We start from the raw sequence: 18,223 nt of genomic DNA on the forward strand, positions 1-18,223 counted from the left end.
AGGGTTCCTCGGGCGGGGGTTGGCCGGGGGGCTGCGCGGCGCCGTTCGCTCTGAGCTCGGCGGGGCCGGCTGAGGGCTGGAGGCGGGTTGGGAGAGGGGGAAGTGAGAACCAAAACAGCAGGGAAAGCTGTTCTTCCAGGCTGCCTGGGCAAATCTCCTTGATCGTCACTTGCCGGACCGGAGGTGAAGTCAACTCTAAAGGTGTGAATACTGATGGGGCTTATTCATCTGTGCGACCAGGCAAGGGCAGAGGGAGATATCTGATGCAGATTTTCTCTTGAAAGGGTAAGCTTCCCTTAGTCTCACCCTGGCAGGAGGACTGGAGATTGTTTGGAAGCTGTATTTTTGCAGGGAAGAAAGTGAAGGCAGGCACTCTGGGGTGCTTGAAAAGCGGCTGATCGCAGCGAGGGGAGGTATTTCCCTCGTGGTGTGCTGGGAAGAGACGGCTCCTGTAAGCGCGGTGCTGAGGGCAGCTCTGCAAAGTGCTGCTTGCTGTGTAGAGGTTCCCGTGGTGGCAGGGCACAGCGAGTCACTACAGAGGGGCTGGGAAAGATAACACTGCTTACATCAGTGAGGAATTCTCCTGCAAGTTAGGAGCTGCGATAGCAAGGCCTAAGGTTGTCTGAATTCCCTTCTGTTGTCAGCAAACCCCATTAATCATCTCTATGTGTCAGGGTGCTGTATGCAGGTGGCAGTTCCTTACCTGCTTTGTGCTGAAATCTGGCTGTTTGTTCACTGCTGAACGCTCTGCAGGAGAAAGAGACGACTTTAATGGGCACTACAATGAGCACAGCCAAGCAGACGGTATCTGAGAGTTCAGAAGTAACATTAGCAGTAAGAAGTCAAAAAATAACCACATTTTTGCATTAATTTTTCTTCCCGGAACTTCAGAATGGGAGATACTGTTGCTTTGCTTTCATTCAGTGAAACCAGATGTGCTGTGCAGTGAGAGGCATCCGATGGATGTGAGCAAGTAGAAGTGGATCTTCTCCCTAAATCTCCTCCTTTTCTAAGTCACAGATGATCACTTTTATTTCATTTTAGGAAAGTGCCGGCCATGCATCAATGCCACGACAAATGCATTTCTTGTCCTCAAACAAAACCGTACATATTTTTCACAGGCACTTCCCCCCACCATTTCTCGGTCTGTCGGTGAAGGCTCACGTGTGTCTGGCTGCGAGCCTCAATTAGAAATGTCCCCTGAAGTTCAGCGAACCCGTTGTCCTTCCCATGATGCAGGAATAGCCCTCACCCCTGCGTCTGTCTGTGGTTTTGGGATTTCTCAAAAGCATTTCCAGGTGATACGAAACCATGCTGTGATTTTCAGCCCCAGCTTCAGTGCTAACTGGAGATTGTTCTTTCTGGAGGTCTGTTACCAGAATGAAGACCCTGCCTACATTTATGTAATTACTTATCCATCGCATTCAGCTCGCTGCTTAGATATCCTAACACAGAGACCTTCAGCACGGAGCCCCTCTTGGTGCTCTGTGTTGGAGCAGTGAGGTCCCAGTAGTGCCACGGTACAGCCGTGCCCCTCCGTGTGCTCCCGATGTCTGGCAGCGCCGAGTGCCGTCACGAGGAAGCATTGCCAGAGCCAGACTCGATGAGCAGAAGTTCCATGTCCGCTGTCTTGCAGCACCCCACCTCCTTAGGTTTAAAAATAAATAGACATTCAAGCAGAAGGAGTGGAGGTCTGTGCTGAAATGCTGACTTTAAAAATAGCACTATGTTCCGATAGTGCCAGATATTTTTAATGAATTAAAACCAAAAGGGGCATGCATTTCAAGGTGACTGGAGGCAAGGCTTCATGGTGCGCTCAATCCTGAACTGTGCTGGGGGAATGTGTGAACATCTTCACAGAGGTGGTGTTTCCAGTGAGCAGTGACTACTACAGAGGGGAGCCCGGTAAATTGAGAATAGATTTGCATCAATTGGAACTTTTATGGTCAGAGAAGGACAGCATTTTACTTCAAATGAGATCTCAGCGCATGAGGAAAAGCTCATTCAGACTTTATAGCTCAGCAGCCCATGCTTTCCCACAGAAATTCATTGATAAAAATGGGATTCATTTATCTCACGTGCTTCCTGCTTAGCAACGTGGGCTTGCAGCATTCTCTAAAAGTTGGTGTTAATCAATATATGGAAAGCAGCGTGGCATGAATAAATTAGGCAGTGTAATGAAAGCTTTTATTTCATAGGTAACATAAAAATAGACTAAAAGGTCTTAAATTTTTAAAAAGAACATTTTAAAATTTTATTTCTGCTTTATAGACAAGCTGTGGACACTTGCAGCAAAAAAACATGCAGGCTGAGGCAGAGTCATTAATGCTTATGTAGACTGTAATGTTGAAAAATGCTTATTGTCAATTCATTTAAATTTCCCCCATTTCCAAATAAGGTTTTGCAGTCAGCATACCAGCATTTTAGCTTCCCCAGTGTTGTTTGAATTTGGGTCGCAATAGTAGTATTCATCACTGGTTATACAGAGTTGCTTTAATTTTCTGGCATTCTTTGGCTGTAAGGGATTGACCTGAGACTGAGCAATAGAAAAAGCAGTGTTTTTCTCTTCCTGATATTTTTCACTTTTGCAGTGGTGCCTTCTTGCTCTCCACACAGTGTTAAATAGGAGCTGACATCCTTTATTGCCTCAGAGGATCGCTCCCTGCATGGGCTGTAGGAACACGTGGAGCCTAATGGGCTGGTTGTTCACAATGGAACCAGAGAGGAAATAGCACCTATTTTAGGTGTAGCTGCATCTTTCACTTGCTGCTTTGAGCCCCTAGCTGTGTTTTTCCAATAAGGCAATCAAGCCGTCAGCTAGTGGTAGCTAGTTAATAGTTAATGCAATCTTTACTCTATGGCCTAGGCCAGATTCTGACCTTAGGCACCATCCCATGAGACTGGATCAACCCGTAGGAAGCCAGTGGTGTTCCTCGAGTTCCTCCATTTGTAACTGAGGCTGAGTTTGGCTCACGGGGCTGACGTCTGAGCAGATTTGTAAACCATGTGCCCAAAAGGAGCTAAAGGAGAATGATGGTCTTATCAGGGGAAACAGCACAGCCTTTTTTCATTAAGATTCAACCCTGAGCCAAACTCAAGCAAAGCTAAATATTAAGAAGCGCTGAAAGTCTTGTCCTCTGCTGTTCCCAACTGCAATGATTTTATTCACACCAATTAAAAAAGTTTCATTTTCAAGTCACTTCTCTGCTACCAGATCACAGTGAGATACCTTTTCATTAAATAGAAGGCTTCCCATGGTGAATATTTTTCTCAGGTCTTCAAACTGTTTTAAAACTCTTCTTTAGCTTTTGTGAGCTCGTTATTATTGTTTGGGGAAAAAAAAATAAACTGAAGATGATCAGTTTCAAACCTTATAGAATCACATTTTAAGTTCTGTTACCACAAAATATATAAACAGCTTGTGGAAAATAATTTAAAATCTCTCTGAGAAATGGTATGGATGGATCAATTCTCTTCTAATTTGATGATATTTTGGTAGGAACCATTAGATTGCTTGGGATTAAGTACTTACCTACAGAGTTCAGTGTGATTCATGTCATGAGAAATTAAAGAGGGGTTTTTTATTCATTTATTTATTGAAAAAGAATGTTCAGGTGAGCTGCACCATAGAATTTCCACTGCTCTCCAGAGCCTCTAATAGGTGCCCGGAGAGATGGATTCAGGTGCGGCTGCCCAGAGTGTGCATATCTGATTTTAGGTGAAATTCTCTCTCTCTCTCCCCTCAGAGATCTAAAAAATTACTCAAGCATGTGCAGTTTTGTTAAATGTTAAAATAAATAAATGCCACTAACTTGGGAGTTGACCATTTGGAGATTGAGATTTTTACAGCAGGCATTCAAATACTTAGGATGAATTCCTGGCCTCATTAAAATCAGTGGGACTTTTCCAGATGTCAGTGGGGGCACATCATTCTTCTTATTTTTCATGGTCCAAATGCAGGCAGAGAACAGAGACCTTGTTAATGTTGGACCTCAGATCAAGTAAAATGTCAGAAAAGGAATGTTGGGTGTTCAGCTGTTTTCCCAGCAGAACACGCTGTGCTCTTTTCGCTTAGGAAACCGGCTACCTTTTCAAAAAAGTAATATCGCTTTTGAAATGATCTGGTGGGCATTTTATATATACAGTGAACCCAGAAAAGAGTGAATTCCACTGGAAAAATAATCAGTTTAATATCCAAATGAATTGAACGTGCTCTTACTGCAGCAGCTGAAGAGCACACTTAAATTCAGGAGCTCTGATTACTCCATTGTCACACATGGAGCCTCTCAGCAAGTGCAAGCGTTAGGAGCTACTGCACTTCTGCGGGCTGGAACAGAATGATACAGCAAAACAGAAAATACATGTTACGGATCAGATCTGGTTTTGGATGTCACACAGTGCAAAGGTAAATAGGAATTACAGGTCAGACTGCAAAAATCAAGCTAAGTGTAGTTGCCCTGATTTGGCTTTTGCTCTGCTGGAATCATCAATTTCTTGGCTGGTAGTACAGTGCACCAGGTGTTCAAATTCACAGAAGGCCAAGAATTGCTCTCTTACAGAGCACCAAAAGTAAAACATAGGCAAAGTAACTCTTTTGCAAAAGTAAATACACTGCGTGACAGGTTTAAAACTGCTGAACTAAATGGTATTTTTCACTCTTTTTTTTCCAGAAGTACTTCAGCTGCAGGGCAAAATAGAAGGACGTGAGTTACTGACTTCCTCACAGCGTCAGGACCAGAAATACTACCCTGTGCTTCACCATCAATTAGGAGCAGTTGAAAACCACCTCTCTGAAAAGCCGATCAGCCGATGACATCAGTGAACACCTTTTGTAAAGCACGTTTTATGTACTTCTGCTGAGATCGTTTTTCTACCCTCCGTATGGTTCTATATCACTTACTGGGCACTGATGGTAGCCTCCAGAAAGTGCAGTTTCAAATGGTCAACCTCAATCTTTAGCAAGAAGAAAATCTGGAAACTGGATAGCAACAACATCTTCAGAGAAAATGGTATACGAAGGAAAACAATTAGTTTCCTGCCATTGTTTCTTCCTGTTAACAGCCAAATTCTGCTGGATTCTCACCCTGATGCAAAGAACTTATGGCCAGGAATATGCCCACTCCATCCGACTGGATGGGGACATCATCTTGGGAGGACTGTTCCCCGTCCATGCAAAAGGGGATAGAGGGGTGCCTTGTGGGGAGCTCAAGAAGGAAAAAGGGATCCACAGACTAGAGGCAATGCTGTATGCAATTGATCAGATTAATAAAGACCCCGATCTTCTTGCCAATATCACCTTAGGTGTCCGGATCCTTGATACATGTTCCAGGGACACTTATGCATTGGAGCAATCCTTAACATTTGTACAAGCGTTGATAGAGAAAGATGGTTCAGATGTGAAGTGTGCTAATGGCGACCCACCAATTTTCACTAAGCCAGACAAGATATCAGGTGTGATAGGTGCTGCAGCAAGTTCCGTGTCCATTATGGTTGCAAATATTTTAAGACTTTTTAAGGTAAGGAATATTTTCTACTTTTCTTTTGAATTTTAAGTTCAAGGAAATATGTGAGGAGATTGCGTTTCTTACTTTCAAATAACAAACAGACTGAAATGACTTGCTTTCTAAGAAAACAAACAAACAAGCAAAAGCAACGACTGCAGACCCTAATTTAAGCTTCCAAATGCCTCTTTTAAAGTTCTGAGCAACCAGAGCAGGTTTGAATCCTTTAGGGACTTGTGGTTTTGTTTTTTTGCTACTCACATCGATTGTTTATACTCATCAAGATTAGGCTGAGATTTATTTTACAAATGTAAAGCAGAATGAAATATAAGGTTTAAACACAAATCCTTTTTTAGGAGAACCAGATAATTTTCCTAAATGGAAAGATATACCAGTATTAATCTAGTGCTAATGGTGTGTATGCCAGACAGATATCTTTGATTTCCTTGAAGTCTTAACCTCCTCCATATTTTTCACTAAGGGATAATTTTTTTTCCAGTCTTTGTTATCATTTTGAGGGAGATTACTTTTGGACAACAGTTCTACTGTCATACTCTTCATTTCCTTCCACATACCTTATTAAGTTCAGCTCTTATGAATGACAAAAAAGTAAGGCTGCTACTTTTAAACTTCGTAGGTTGGATGGGAAGAAGAATACATTCTAATCAATCATCTGAGCTGTAACAGATCAGGCAGCAGACATTTAATTTTTAATCCTGTGCATTGGTAAATAGATTACGGTAAACTGTGCACTTTTGCTCTGTGCAAAAAATGACTTTTCCTCTGAATTTATCACTTTATCACTGCCCTGCTCCCCAATGTTATTCAGACCGATTCTTTCCATTCAGGAATCTTGTCTCACGTCCCACAGCTTCACAACCACTGAAGACCATTTATTTGACTTTGGCGAAGACAGTTCTGGTAATGTTAAATATTGCTGTCAGGGCTTTTGAAAAGCACTGCAGTTCTCTAACTGTGACTGAAAAATTGAATAGAAGTAAGGGAAGATTGTCTTGTTTTGAAAGTTTCTCAAACTGACAAAGAGTGTTTTGGTCATTTAAGGGGAGACTCCTGTCCTCCCTTCTAATTCTTCTATGAGGGGCATAGTGATTTACAGCTCAACAGAGGAGCTGGGTTGTGGACAGATATTCATCACAGTCTCAAGGCTCATCCCTTGCTGGAGGCACTTCACATTTGAGAGTAGTGAACTTGTTCCAGCTGCATTGTTTGCTTGTGAAAATTAAGTAAACAAAACGAGGCTGTCTTAAAAATGTTCTATATGGAGAACACCTCTGAAGCCATGCCTGGTGGGGGAAGTCTGTCCTTCCCACGAATAATCATGCATGCTGCAGGAGGTAACTATCTTTAATTCCATGTGTCTATTTTTTTGGAAATTGTTTTACCCTTTTAAATAATGCATGGCTCTGAAGTAATGATAGATGAAACAGTCACTTTAATACCGATCATAATGCAAAGCCACACATTTATTCCCAGATTTGAGCTGAATACAGTATAGTGGACTGATTTAAGAAACTAAGCCTCGTAAGACATGTATTAACTGTGAATTAAGAACAACAAGAAGGAAAGAGGCCTATGAATTGCCTAAGATACCAGTAATTTGTCTTCTGAAACCATGACAGCTACCTCCTTATTTCCATTATACAATAAGATTGCAAATAACATTCTACTGCAGTCTTAATCAATAGAAAGTCATGTGATATCCCCTCTGGGGAAGGATCTTATTTACTCATTTAATTGATGTAACACAGCTGCTGGCAAAAGGAGGAGACATCTCTTTTAGTTTTAATTATAGATCCTGCACAAATATTCTTAATAATGTAAAAAACGACAACTGGCACCCTTTAATATCTCATCTTGGACCTGCATCTGAAGTCTGCTCTTACACCTTCCTCTCAGAAGTAGCTCTGCTATTTTCTCCTAAGTAAAGGCTTCTGTATAAAGCCCTGGGTTAGTGGCACAATACAAACCACTAACAATGGAAAGGTCCTTCACCAGAAATGCAGAAATATAATCCAGATTGGGTTTACTTAGGTCAAAGAAATGGGCTGAAATTGCTGGCTGATGTAGCCCTAACTGCTCTGATGTGGAGGGCCAGGACCTTGGTACATGCTCATAAAGGCTCTGGGTGTGAAATCTCTGTTTACTGCTTGTTCATGTCAGTCAAGGTTGGGCACTCAGCTGGTATAAATCTCTTACTGTCACTGATCACCATCATGCAAAAATGCCTGTTTCCATTATATGCAAGATTACTTAATTCCTCCATATCTCTGTCCAGCAGTTCTCAGCAAGCTGAACCTGTAATTTCAAGTTCAGTATTGCTTTAATATCTATTCTGAAGTTCCTGTATGTAAAGGACTACCTATTTTCTTAGAACGTTGTATCCAGTTGGATTTTAATTTGTGATGAAATTGTGATAAGTATATTGTATCACTCAATGAGAATATACAAACAACAGTACTCTGAAAAATACCATGCTGAGCAGCTTGGATTTTTATGCTGCTATTTTTCTTTCTTTTTTTTTTTCCTTTTCTTTCTTTTATTGATTTTACAACATAAAACATACAGGTCAATAGTCTTATCTGATGATCTGGTGGATAGTGTAATTATTGATAGTCATGGTATCCTTTTATCTAAGTGTTTTCATGAGAAGAGGGAAGGGAGGGTGCTACAGAACATGGCCTTGATCTATATAACCTTTCTTTTGGCCACATGGCTCACCTTGAATTCTTCTCTATCCTTTTGTGAATATCCAAGAGACACCCCTACTTAGGAGGTGACTTTCTTTCCTTAATAGGTCTGCAACATTAAAGTCCGAATTTGGACAGCTTAAATTTCACCTGTTAATGGCTTTACACCTCTAAGGAGCACTTTGCAGCAAGGTAAAAAGGGTGACACAAATTGGAGACACAGACTTATCTGAATGAGTACAAAGCAGGTCTGGCCATGTAACATGGTTCAGCCGACATTGTTGGCCAGTGATTGTTGGCTAGTGATTGTGAGACAAGCTCCTAGTGATGGGGTTCAAAGTCAGTGAGGAGGTCAGTGTCAGTAGCAAAGCAAGACCAGCAAGGTACAAGGCCCGTTGCATAGCCTGGGACCCAAAGGAAAGGGCCTGAGCTGAGAAGCAGCAGTCAAGTGAAGAACAGGTATAGAGGTCCCTATGAGGTTCTCCCTCACAACATAGCTGTTTTCCTGGGCTGATTCAGGGTCAAATCCTTGAAGTCTGTCAGAGATGATCTTGAACACATGCAACCAAACCCAGGACTGGGAAAGAGAAGACGTTGCAGAGCCTATTGGTGCATTCAGGGCCTTAACAGTTCTTTAGCATTTCTCATAGGAGTAACTCTGGAAATAAGGCAGACAGACACGGGCCTTCCTCTTTCTTCTAGTGAGCCAGGAGCTGCTCTTTCCTCTGTGTAGATGTTTGGTTGTTATTACTGTCAGTTTGGAAGTCCTGCTGCCAGACTGGTTTGCATTTGGCTGGCAGGATCTATTGAGGGCCTGCCTGTCCCAGTTGGCCAGCTCTCACTAGTGCGAAGGCAACTTTTCTTTTGACTGCATCATTCAAGCATAACATCTTACTCCTTCCTAGATTTGTCTTATGGAACTTTTTGCTTCATATAGGGTGCTCAGATACAGCCAAGTGATATCCTTATCTGTGTAAAGTGTAAGCACTGGGCTGTTCCCAGTCCCTCAAAACTCATCCTGCAGAAACAAGAGTCTATAACTCATCTCATTTCATGTTCCCCATACTTACAGCTTTTACTTAATATAGAATGCTTTGGATTGGAAAAAACTTAAAAAATCATCTTGTCCAAACCCCCTCCTGTGGGCTGGGACATCTTCCACTAGATCTGGTTTCTCAAAACTGAAGCCAACCTGATCTTGAATACTTCCAGGGATGCTATATCTTCTCTGGGTAATCTGTTCTAGTATCTCATCACCCTCATCATGAAAGGTATTTCTTTATTATATCCAGTCTGTATCTAGCTTCCTTCAGTTTAAAACCATTACTCTTTGTCTTATTACTACAAGCCCCAGGAAAAAGTCTCTCTCCATCATTCTTATAAACCTACTTTTATGTATCAAAAGGCCACAATGAGGCCTCCCTGGAGCCTTCTCTGCTCCAGATTGAATAGACTCAACTATCTCAGCCTCTTTTTGGAGAGGTGCTCCAGCCCTCTGACTTTTTTTATAGCCCTCCTCAGGACCTGCTCTAACGTGTCCACAGCTGTCTTGTGCTGGGAGCCTCTGAGCTGCTTGCAGCAATGTTGTCTGACTAACTCATAACAGTGGTTAAAATCTGTTGGAAAGAAAAGAGATATTTTCTTATTCCACCATCTAAAAGCTTTACGCTATTTCTGAACTCCTCGGTGCACTCCATCTGTCACCTTCACACATCTAGCCAATGTCACACTGAGAGCAGCGAAGGGATGGTGGCTTGCATGTGAATTGAGATAGGTGGAAAGTGTGCTTGATGAATTGTGATCTTAAGCTTCTATGTGTATGTTTATGTACGTGCATATAAAGCCAAAATGGTAATAGACAGTTTTGTTCTTTTCCTTGCCTTTTGCCTTGCCTTGCTTTTTGTTTTGCTGTATGTTTTCTGCTCTTTTCTAAAACACTTTTCTAAAGTGCTTTTTTCCTCTTTTTGGTCGAATTCTCTTCTTTCTGCACTACTGTAATCCATTTTAATAGCTGCTGTTTGAAGGGACTAATATTTACTTCACGCACATTTGCCTCATACATTTCATACACATTTACTTCTTCAGAAGCTTATAGTACAAATGATGTTCTGGAGTTACTCTTTCTACTTTATGTGCAGCCATCCCATCCAAAATGCAAGGCACAGTTTCTTTCAATAAATTTGGAAGTGAAGGTATCAGTTCCTCCAGCATTTTTTTGTACTTTGCTTTTCTGCTCGCTTGTATCGTTCTGGATTTTAGTGGATATCCATGGCTGGCAGCCTTGCGCAGCTAGCAGCGCTGTACCTGGTTGATGCTTTTTCAGGCTTGGTGTCAGGTCTTTTACATTTGGCTGCCGTAAGATGCTCCTGTTGCCTTGTGATCCAGACCCAGACAAGCCTCCCAGGAATGTGGGAACTGTGATTATGTAGAGCCTAACCTCACTGAACTTCATAATTTAGGAACTATGTATTTAATTGTGGCAATAGTGTGCATTTCAGGACTGGATGGAATATGACACGAGTAAAGTGCAGTAACATTTTACCATATGATTTCAGAGTGTATGCACATGCTTTTGTGAGGCAGTGTTGAAATACACGCAGATCCTGATTCTGACTCTGACTTTATGGAAATTTTGCATCTCCTGAACGTCACTGACTTGAAAGTCTTCAGAGAGATGTAGGAATCAGCTGTTTTCATGTGGCTGCATGGCCTTTCTGTAATGGGAAGAATTTTACCATTTACTTTATAATAAGTAAAGAACAGTCTCAAAAAGTTTACCCAACAGACTGGCGTTCATTAATAAAAAAATGTACTGCACTGATTAAAACAGATCCATCTTCTGTTCACTGTGTCACACTACATTTGTCAATAGTGTCCTGTGCAGCATAGCATTTGAGATTTGCAATGAGTTATGATTTTTTTGTGGTTAAAACATAAGTAGAAAATCAAGACTGAAGTGTGAAGAAAAATTGTTCGTAGTGAGAATTAGACTGAAACATTTTGAAATCAGCTTTTAAGAGGAACAGATTTGTTTTACATTTATTCTAGATAATATTTTCACTTTCTGAATCATTTTTAATTATAAAAGGAAGCCATTGCCAATACATCCCATTTAATTTTAGTGTTTTTTGTTGCTTTTTACAAGCACTTATCTGTTTAGTGCCCGAGTGTTGTCTTGTTATTGGTTGGAAAATACCTTGTAATCATTATATATATATATATTTCCTCCCTTTTTTTTTCCTCACAACTCAGCTTCTGTTAGAAACAGCTTTCATATCTCTGTGTATTTCCATGGTAGTAGATACTTGGATTATGGAAAAGACTCTTTTAATTCAGCTGTAATTTTTCTGCCAGTGCAGTGTTAAATGTGTCTCAGACAAGAGAGGCAAATGGCAGGTCAACACCGAGATAAAATTATGTGTATATCAGATACTTTGTGAGTATCAATAATGAAATTGTTGGGAAATTCTTTAGCTGCAGCCAGAGGAAATAATAGATTTCCAGATTCTGTGAAAACTGCTAAGACTGATTAGCATCAAATTTTATTTGTGCTAAGCTGCTTGAGGCAAGGGAGTACAAAAGCAACTTAATGCATTCATTTAGGATTTTACACTATATTAGTTCCTTAAATATTCCTCTAAAGATCTAGTATTTTTAGTCTTCTCCCATTCCTAGATGAAACTATAAGTAGTGGTTAGAGCAAAGCAGCAATTTGTTTTTCTGTATCATTTTCTGTATTTGTCGTTGGTTTGCTGCAAGGCTTTAGAGGCATTTCTTGACCTTTTTGAACTTCTCTTTTGTCATTTTGGTTTGATTGTGTTTAACCATTCCACAGGAAAAACTAGAAGGTTGATTAATGTTTATTAAATGGTGTGAGATATCTCCCTTGTTTTTGTGGGTAAGCTGACGCTGTCTTAAATGTCAAGGTTTTTATGCCATTCCCTAACCACATATGGGAGCACCTTACCAAGAGATTGTAGCTATTAAAGACCGGTGGTCTGATTTTCTTTCTAACTCCCTGAAGGCAGTTTAGGCTGTATATGTATTTATCCCTCACATGAACACATGAAAGAAATTGCATATGCTAAGAGAATTAGTTCACCCTTTCATGGCTGAGCTGTTACCACTGTATGAAGGTTGTTTGTATGTGACAGAGACCCCAAGTTATTTGTTAAGTAATGCCTATATTGATAGAGATATCAACTGAAATTCTACAAATGAGAGGACTGAAAGGCTAAGGGGAAGAGCAGTTCAGCAAGGGCTGATGTGTTCACATAAAGACAAATTCTACAATGGACTTTATTAAAGATCTTGTATTAGGAGGCAGTTTTTATCTTTGCTAGTAAACAAAATGGCACAGTTCTCTGGCACTGAGGCCAGCTGACACAAATAATCCACCTCTGTACAATAAACTCACATTTCCCTAAATCGTGGGTCATCACGCAAGCTACTGGAAGGGAATGATCCCTGACCCGTGTTAACTTCTGAAGCCTGTCTGGAAACAGAGAGGCTGTTGGCTGGCACAGGTCACAGCCCAGCTAAGGACTGTCCTAGAAGCTCAGCAGAGGAGGTGGTCTTCACATGCTCAGGAATATGCTCTGGAAAGATGCATGCGATGTATCAAGTGGATACTAGCGCAAGACAGAGTTCCTCTGCTCCTATATCATGCTGAAGGGAAGTCAAGACACTGCTGAGGATCATCAAAACCATTGCAGTGTTTTAGTACAATGATGTTAGTTTTATTAGTCATGATGAGAAACTAAATAAAGACTTTTTTCCCTGGTGATAATTGTTTCAGTACAGTGACAGCTGTGCCATATGAATAGTCTTGCATTCTGACTGTCAACAGAAACTAGGCAGTATTGTGTGTTACAGCCAACTGGTAGATCTTGTGGTTTTGTGTATTTCCATTCTCATTATTTTCCCTTCTTAAATGTACATTCTTGTGTTTACTAGCATTTATCAGAGAAAAATAGTCATCTAAACAAAAGTCTTACTGAAAGACAACGATTCCAGTTGAACAAATTAAATAGCCAAGAGCAAAATGCTCCTCTGGGCTAGGATCTACATATGCTCCTAGATCAGAAAAGCATGATATTATATCCTCAATCCTTCTGACAGGACAATTAAGCATTTAAGTCAAGCCTTAAATGAGGAAGCTGCTTGCCCTTGACTGCCTGTGTCCTAAATAGAGAGTGTGAAATGCTTTCAGAGCAAGACTGAATCAGCTCTGTGAGTGTGAGTGCGTCTTCCATGTTTAGCAAAAAGAGGATTGTTTGCTCCATGCTTGCACTTTGACCATGCAGAACCTTTTCTCATTGTGTGTTCTCCAAGCAGTTTTTGTCAGACACACTGCATGAACAGGACTCTGACTCACTCTGTTTCTATGAGTTACAAGGGTGTCTGGGTCAGCAGGAGGAAGAGCTAGAGATTGGTTCTCTAAGTGAGACCTGTTTGTGGGGTAACAGGAAATAAGGGACATGCTTCTTGAGAGATTGAGAGAGCAAAAGGACTATAGCACATTTTGTGTATAATTCCACAGTATGCTCCTAATAATTTTCATTAGCTTTTTACTTTGCTTATGCTTTGTCGCATTTACAATGTCATTATGATCTTGCAAGCTGGTTAAAATTTTGACCAATAACTCCATGGCGTTACATTAACACTGATCCCCCACAGTAATTCTTACTCTTATTCAGATAAATTTACTTTTTGTTTGTTTGTTTGTTTGTAAAGACTTTTGAAATATTAGCATCTTAGTAAATAAGTGTCATCACAATTAATACATAGTCTACTCATCAGAGAAATATTTCAAAGAGGCTATGAATTCTGCAGTAATTCTCCAGCTGGATGCTTCCAAAATGTATCCCTCAAAAAGAGCAAAAGAAAGGACTAGCTTTCTCACTCTTCTTCTTACTTCACATGGTGCCACAAGTATGCTTTTCTCACTAGTTTTGAAAAACAGAAGATCCCTTCCAAAAAAGTGTAGTTCCTTGAAGGCTACCACATAGACAAAGACTCACCAGTCTAAAAGGGGTGCCTTAATGAACACACATGGAGCCACAGGGAGCCTCAAGACTTGCCTTTTCGGATGATGTGTGGAAGGATAATTAAGTGAAGTTGAAAAGAAACTAAAATGTGAAGAAGTACTGATTATACATAGGTCACTCTAAAAGTAATGCCTCCTATATATTTCCATGGAAGCAACAACAGATACAAAGAGCACAACAGCATTATTTGATAGAGCAAACTCTCAGCTACAAAACACTCTTTTTCAACATAACCATCAACATAACCATCATTTTGCCATCAATGAACAAAAGCCTGCATGTCACCCTTGTAAAAATCTGTACCAGCGGAGGTGAGCCATTGTTTCACAGCTGCTGTGACAGCATGATTGCCAGGAAAATGCTACCCATGCAGTCCATCTTTCATCTAAACAGATGGAAGTCAGGAAGCATCAAATCCTTATTACACTGTGGCTGTGGTAGGACAATCCAAGCCAAGACTGGCAACGTTCTCCAAGGTCTTCAGATTGGTATGGTGTTATCATGTTGCAAGAGAGAGATTGTCTTCTATTCTGAGCTGACACAGGAGCTTTGAGCCTTCTGCTTAGTCAGTGTTGCGATGTAATGGTCAATGCTGATGGCTTGTCCAGATTCAGGAAATCAGGAAGGATCGCTTCTTTCCTATCCCAACAGACCGTGCACAATATTTCTCCCATTGAGGGCTGTGTCTTAAACTTTTTCTTTGATCACATGGACTGCTGTTTTGACTGGCTTGTAGTGGTGATACCACATCTCATCACTGGTAATGATGTGATCCAGGTAACTGTCACTTTCAGCCTCTTATTGGTTCAGTAAGTCCTGACAAACTTGCTTAGGGTGCTCTTTGTGTTCCTTTGTGAGCATTCATGGGATCTACCTGGTGCAAACCAGGATATCCAGCATTGCCACCATCGTTTCCAACACATTGAAGCCAATATTCAGCTCTGAACATGGTTCTGTGGTTGTAATCCATGGATGAACAGATCAGGATGCTCTTCATTTTATGGTGTGACAGCCGTGCATGGCTGTCCAGAATGTGGCTTGTCTTTCAGGTTGCTGTTGTCACAGCTGAAACCCACTGTCCATTATCTCACTGTATTCATATCTACTGTTTGGTCTCCATAAATGTTCAGCAAGCATTGATGAATGTCAGTGAGTGCAGTATTTTCTGTATGGAGTAATTCAGTGACACAACTTTGCTTCATATGCACTTCTACATCAAATGCTGTTTTGTCAGACTGCCCCTCTGCTGCCATCTATCACATGGCAACAAAATATAACAGGATGTTGGTGGGAATGTTCAACTTCTACTGTCATTCCACCATCATTCCCCTCTGACTTTGTGGGCCAACATAATAAAATAGGAGGCATTGCTTTTGGAGCAGTCTTCATAGTAGGCAGTACGTGTTGGCTAATACTGGAAAAGAGGAGATCTGTAAGGGCTGTGTGTATGTTTTAGCACATTTATATTTTCTATATTATTCTATTACCATTGTCTATGAACTCCCTTATCCAAACAACATCCTTGAAGAGAGTGGTGTAGGGAAAGAGAATTTATCTTGATAAATTAGATGAGAAATTCAGTCATCATTTGGAGTAGCATAAAAAGTCCTAGAGATTATTCTCACTGCAGTGTTGTCTGGGACATAAGAACATGTTCTGCAGAAAGAGATGACCTACCAGGTCTGGTATCATACAGTGAATGGAAAATGCAGAGGGCTGGGAATCCCAAGACTGCAGAAGACTGCTTGCATTCTGATTCAGGCCAAGAACAGCAGATGAGTAGCATAAGTGACTAAATTCTTCTGTTGCCATCTAGGCCCTCTTTCTTCAATTTTCCTTACTCAAAAGAGAAATAAGAGTCTGATTTTTGTGTTACTTAGATTTGCTTAATGGAGAAGGAATTCCCGGGAAAGCAATACATTGCAAGGAAGCCAGTGGATGATGCAGCTGTAAAGCTGGATTTATCCAGAGGGATATAATATCCTGTTGGTTTTACTGTTAGTAGGTTTCCTTTTCCACTAACGGATTTTGTCTGGTGTGCAGCAAAGGCAGATGTGGCTCCTGTATTACTTTGCGATGTTTTCAGAAATGACCATGGTGATGCTCTTTTGGTGTCAGCCTGCAAGGAGTTCTGGATGTGTTTATTTGGAAGAGAAATGGTTTGTTTCCACAGAACAGGAGTGAGCCTGAATGAGCTGGCTGTCTGATATCCACAGGCAAGCTTCTGCAGCACATCCTTTCTAATATGGACTAACTATGAAAATAACACCACAAATTCAAAGAGCAATTAGCAGAGTACATACATGTATATTACACTATTGTTTCAAGGGGGAACACTTATGTTCACTATTGGAAAAAATATTGCAAGAAATATTCTGTTGTACATTGTCTAAAGATTAATTTGATTGTGTAGCATAGGAGAAATGTCAGATTTCCCATTGCCTGGATTTCTGAAAATTATACTGGACAGAGTATGAAACTATGTGTTTTTGTAACAGCAGGAAAGTGATCTAGGTAAAGTAGTCAGTGTTTTCCAGTTCTAAATTTGATGGTTTTGTGTAACAAAGAACAGGATTTAAAAGTTACCAGCTGCTATATTTACTTGCTAAAGTGTGAAGAAAATATGTATTGTCCTGAGGATTAAAGGGCTGATTCTCTTTGTGTTCAGTTCAGGCAGAACTGAAGCATTTGTAATAAAAGTAAAAGCTACTAGAAAGCATGAAAAAGGAGAGAAAAAAACTCTGTTTATGTCTTCTTTGTTGGACCAGATTTGATGATGCCCTTTGAAAGCTTAAATGTAAACATTCATCTTATTAACCACTCTTTCATTCTTCTTCTGCATGTTAAACAATTTCAGTTGTAAAATCTTAATGTAGTTGAAGCTGTTGTTTCATCTTAATGGAAACCATCTTGCCAGACATCTTCTGAAAAGCAAAAACTCATCATCTGTGAACTAGGGGACACCTCCAGTAACAGCTGGACAGCATTTTGGAAACTGGATATGTAAGGTATTTGGGACAAGATGCACCACAGAGAAAGAATAATATTGCAAAGGTAGTCCCAGGGATGGAAATATGAGCGAGAGTAGCTGTGCTGAATACAGGAGTATGAAAAATGCACACTTGGAACAGATGCTAAGAGTGCCCTGTGACTCAAGGTATGATTTCCTGCCGTTCCTGCCAAGTTTCAAAGATTGTGTTTTTCTATTTCTCCCTCCGCCTTATTTCTATTTTTAGGCTGGATAGCAAAGGACTTGTGATACAGGAATGAAGATTCACAGTTCAAGTTCTACCTATTTTATTCCCTCTTTGCATAAGATCAAATCACTTTTGTTTCTGGTGTCCAGGAAAGAATGAGAGTAAAGATGTCAAAAGCTGAGGAAAACAGAGTATTTCTGAGATGGGTCAAATAATCTCTTGGCTCAATGGCTTTGTCTGCTTTGCAGAGCTTTGTCTGAGTATGACAGACTGCCCTCGCTGTGCATTACTGCCTGCTGAAGCCTTACGTCCTGTATCTTGCTGCACCGCAGAGCTCTGCGACCTTGGCAAGTCAGGCAGAACCAAATCCTCAGCCTGAGTGCCGCTAGCCATGGGTGCCTGGGTGTCCCTGGGGGCTGATGTGCAGGGTCCCCAGTCTCTGCTCCAGGTGCCTCAAGGGATTTTGTAAATATAAAGGCTCCTCGCTAATCAGATATAGAATGAGGACTGGGGGCATACCTCCTACAGCGAGTTCTTAACGAGGGATTCCTTGTATCCTCTTACACAGCTCTCTCCCCTGGGTTTTGCTATGAAAGGGGATTATCTGACTCTCCATGATCTAAATATGCAAGTCATCAGTCTCTGGAGCAAGTGATGAAACCTGCCTGACCGCAATCAAAGGCTGCATGTTCCCTCCGTGAAACCGTGATATTCTAAGAAAGAGTGTCTGATAATCAGGCAAAAACCATTTGGATCATTGCCCAGTA

The 18,223-nt window shown here is 40.8% G+C and overlaps 1 protein-coding gene across 1 annotated transcript in view; it reads left to right on the forward strand.

The window, feature by feature from the left end:
• Positions 1–4,637: 4,637 nt before the first annotated feature.
• GRM8 (glutamate metabotropic receptor 8) overlaps positions 4,638–18,223 on the forward strand; it is a 319,688-nt gene continuing 306,102 nt past the window's right edge. The window contains exon 1 of the mRNA XM_031553129.1: positions 4,638–5,516. Coding sequence (XP_031408989.1) covers positions 5,007–5,516 — 510 coding nt within the window. The 5' untranslated portion in view covers positions 4,638–5,006. The remainder of the gene's footprint in view (positions 5,517–18,223) is intronic.

This window comes from Meleagris gallopavo, chromosome 1, assembly GCF_000146605.3.
Source record: "Meleagris gallopavo isolate NT-WF06-2002-E0010 breed Aviagen turkey brand Nicholas breeding stock chromosome 1, Turkey_5.1, whole genome shotgun sequence".
Lineage (NCBI taxonomy): Eukaryota > Metazoa > Chordata > Aves > Galliformes > Phasianidae > Meleagris > Meleagris gallopavo.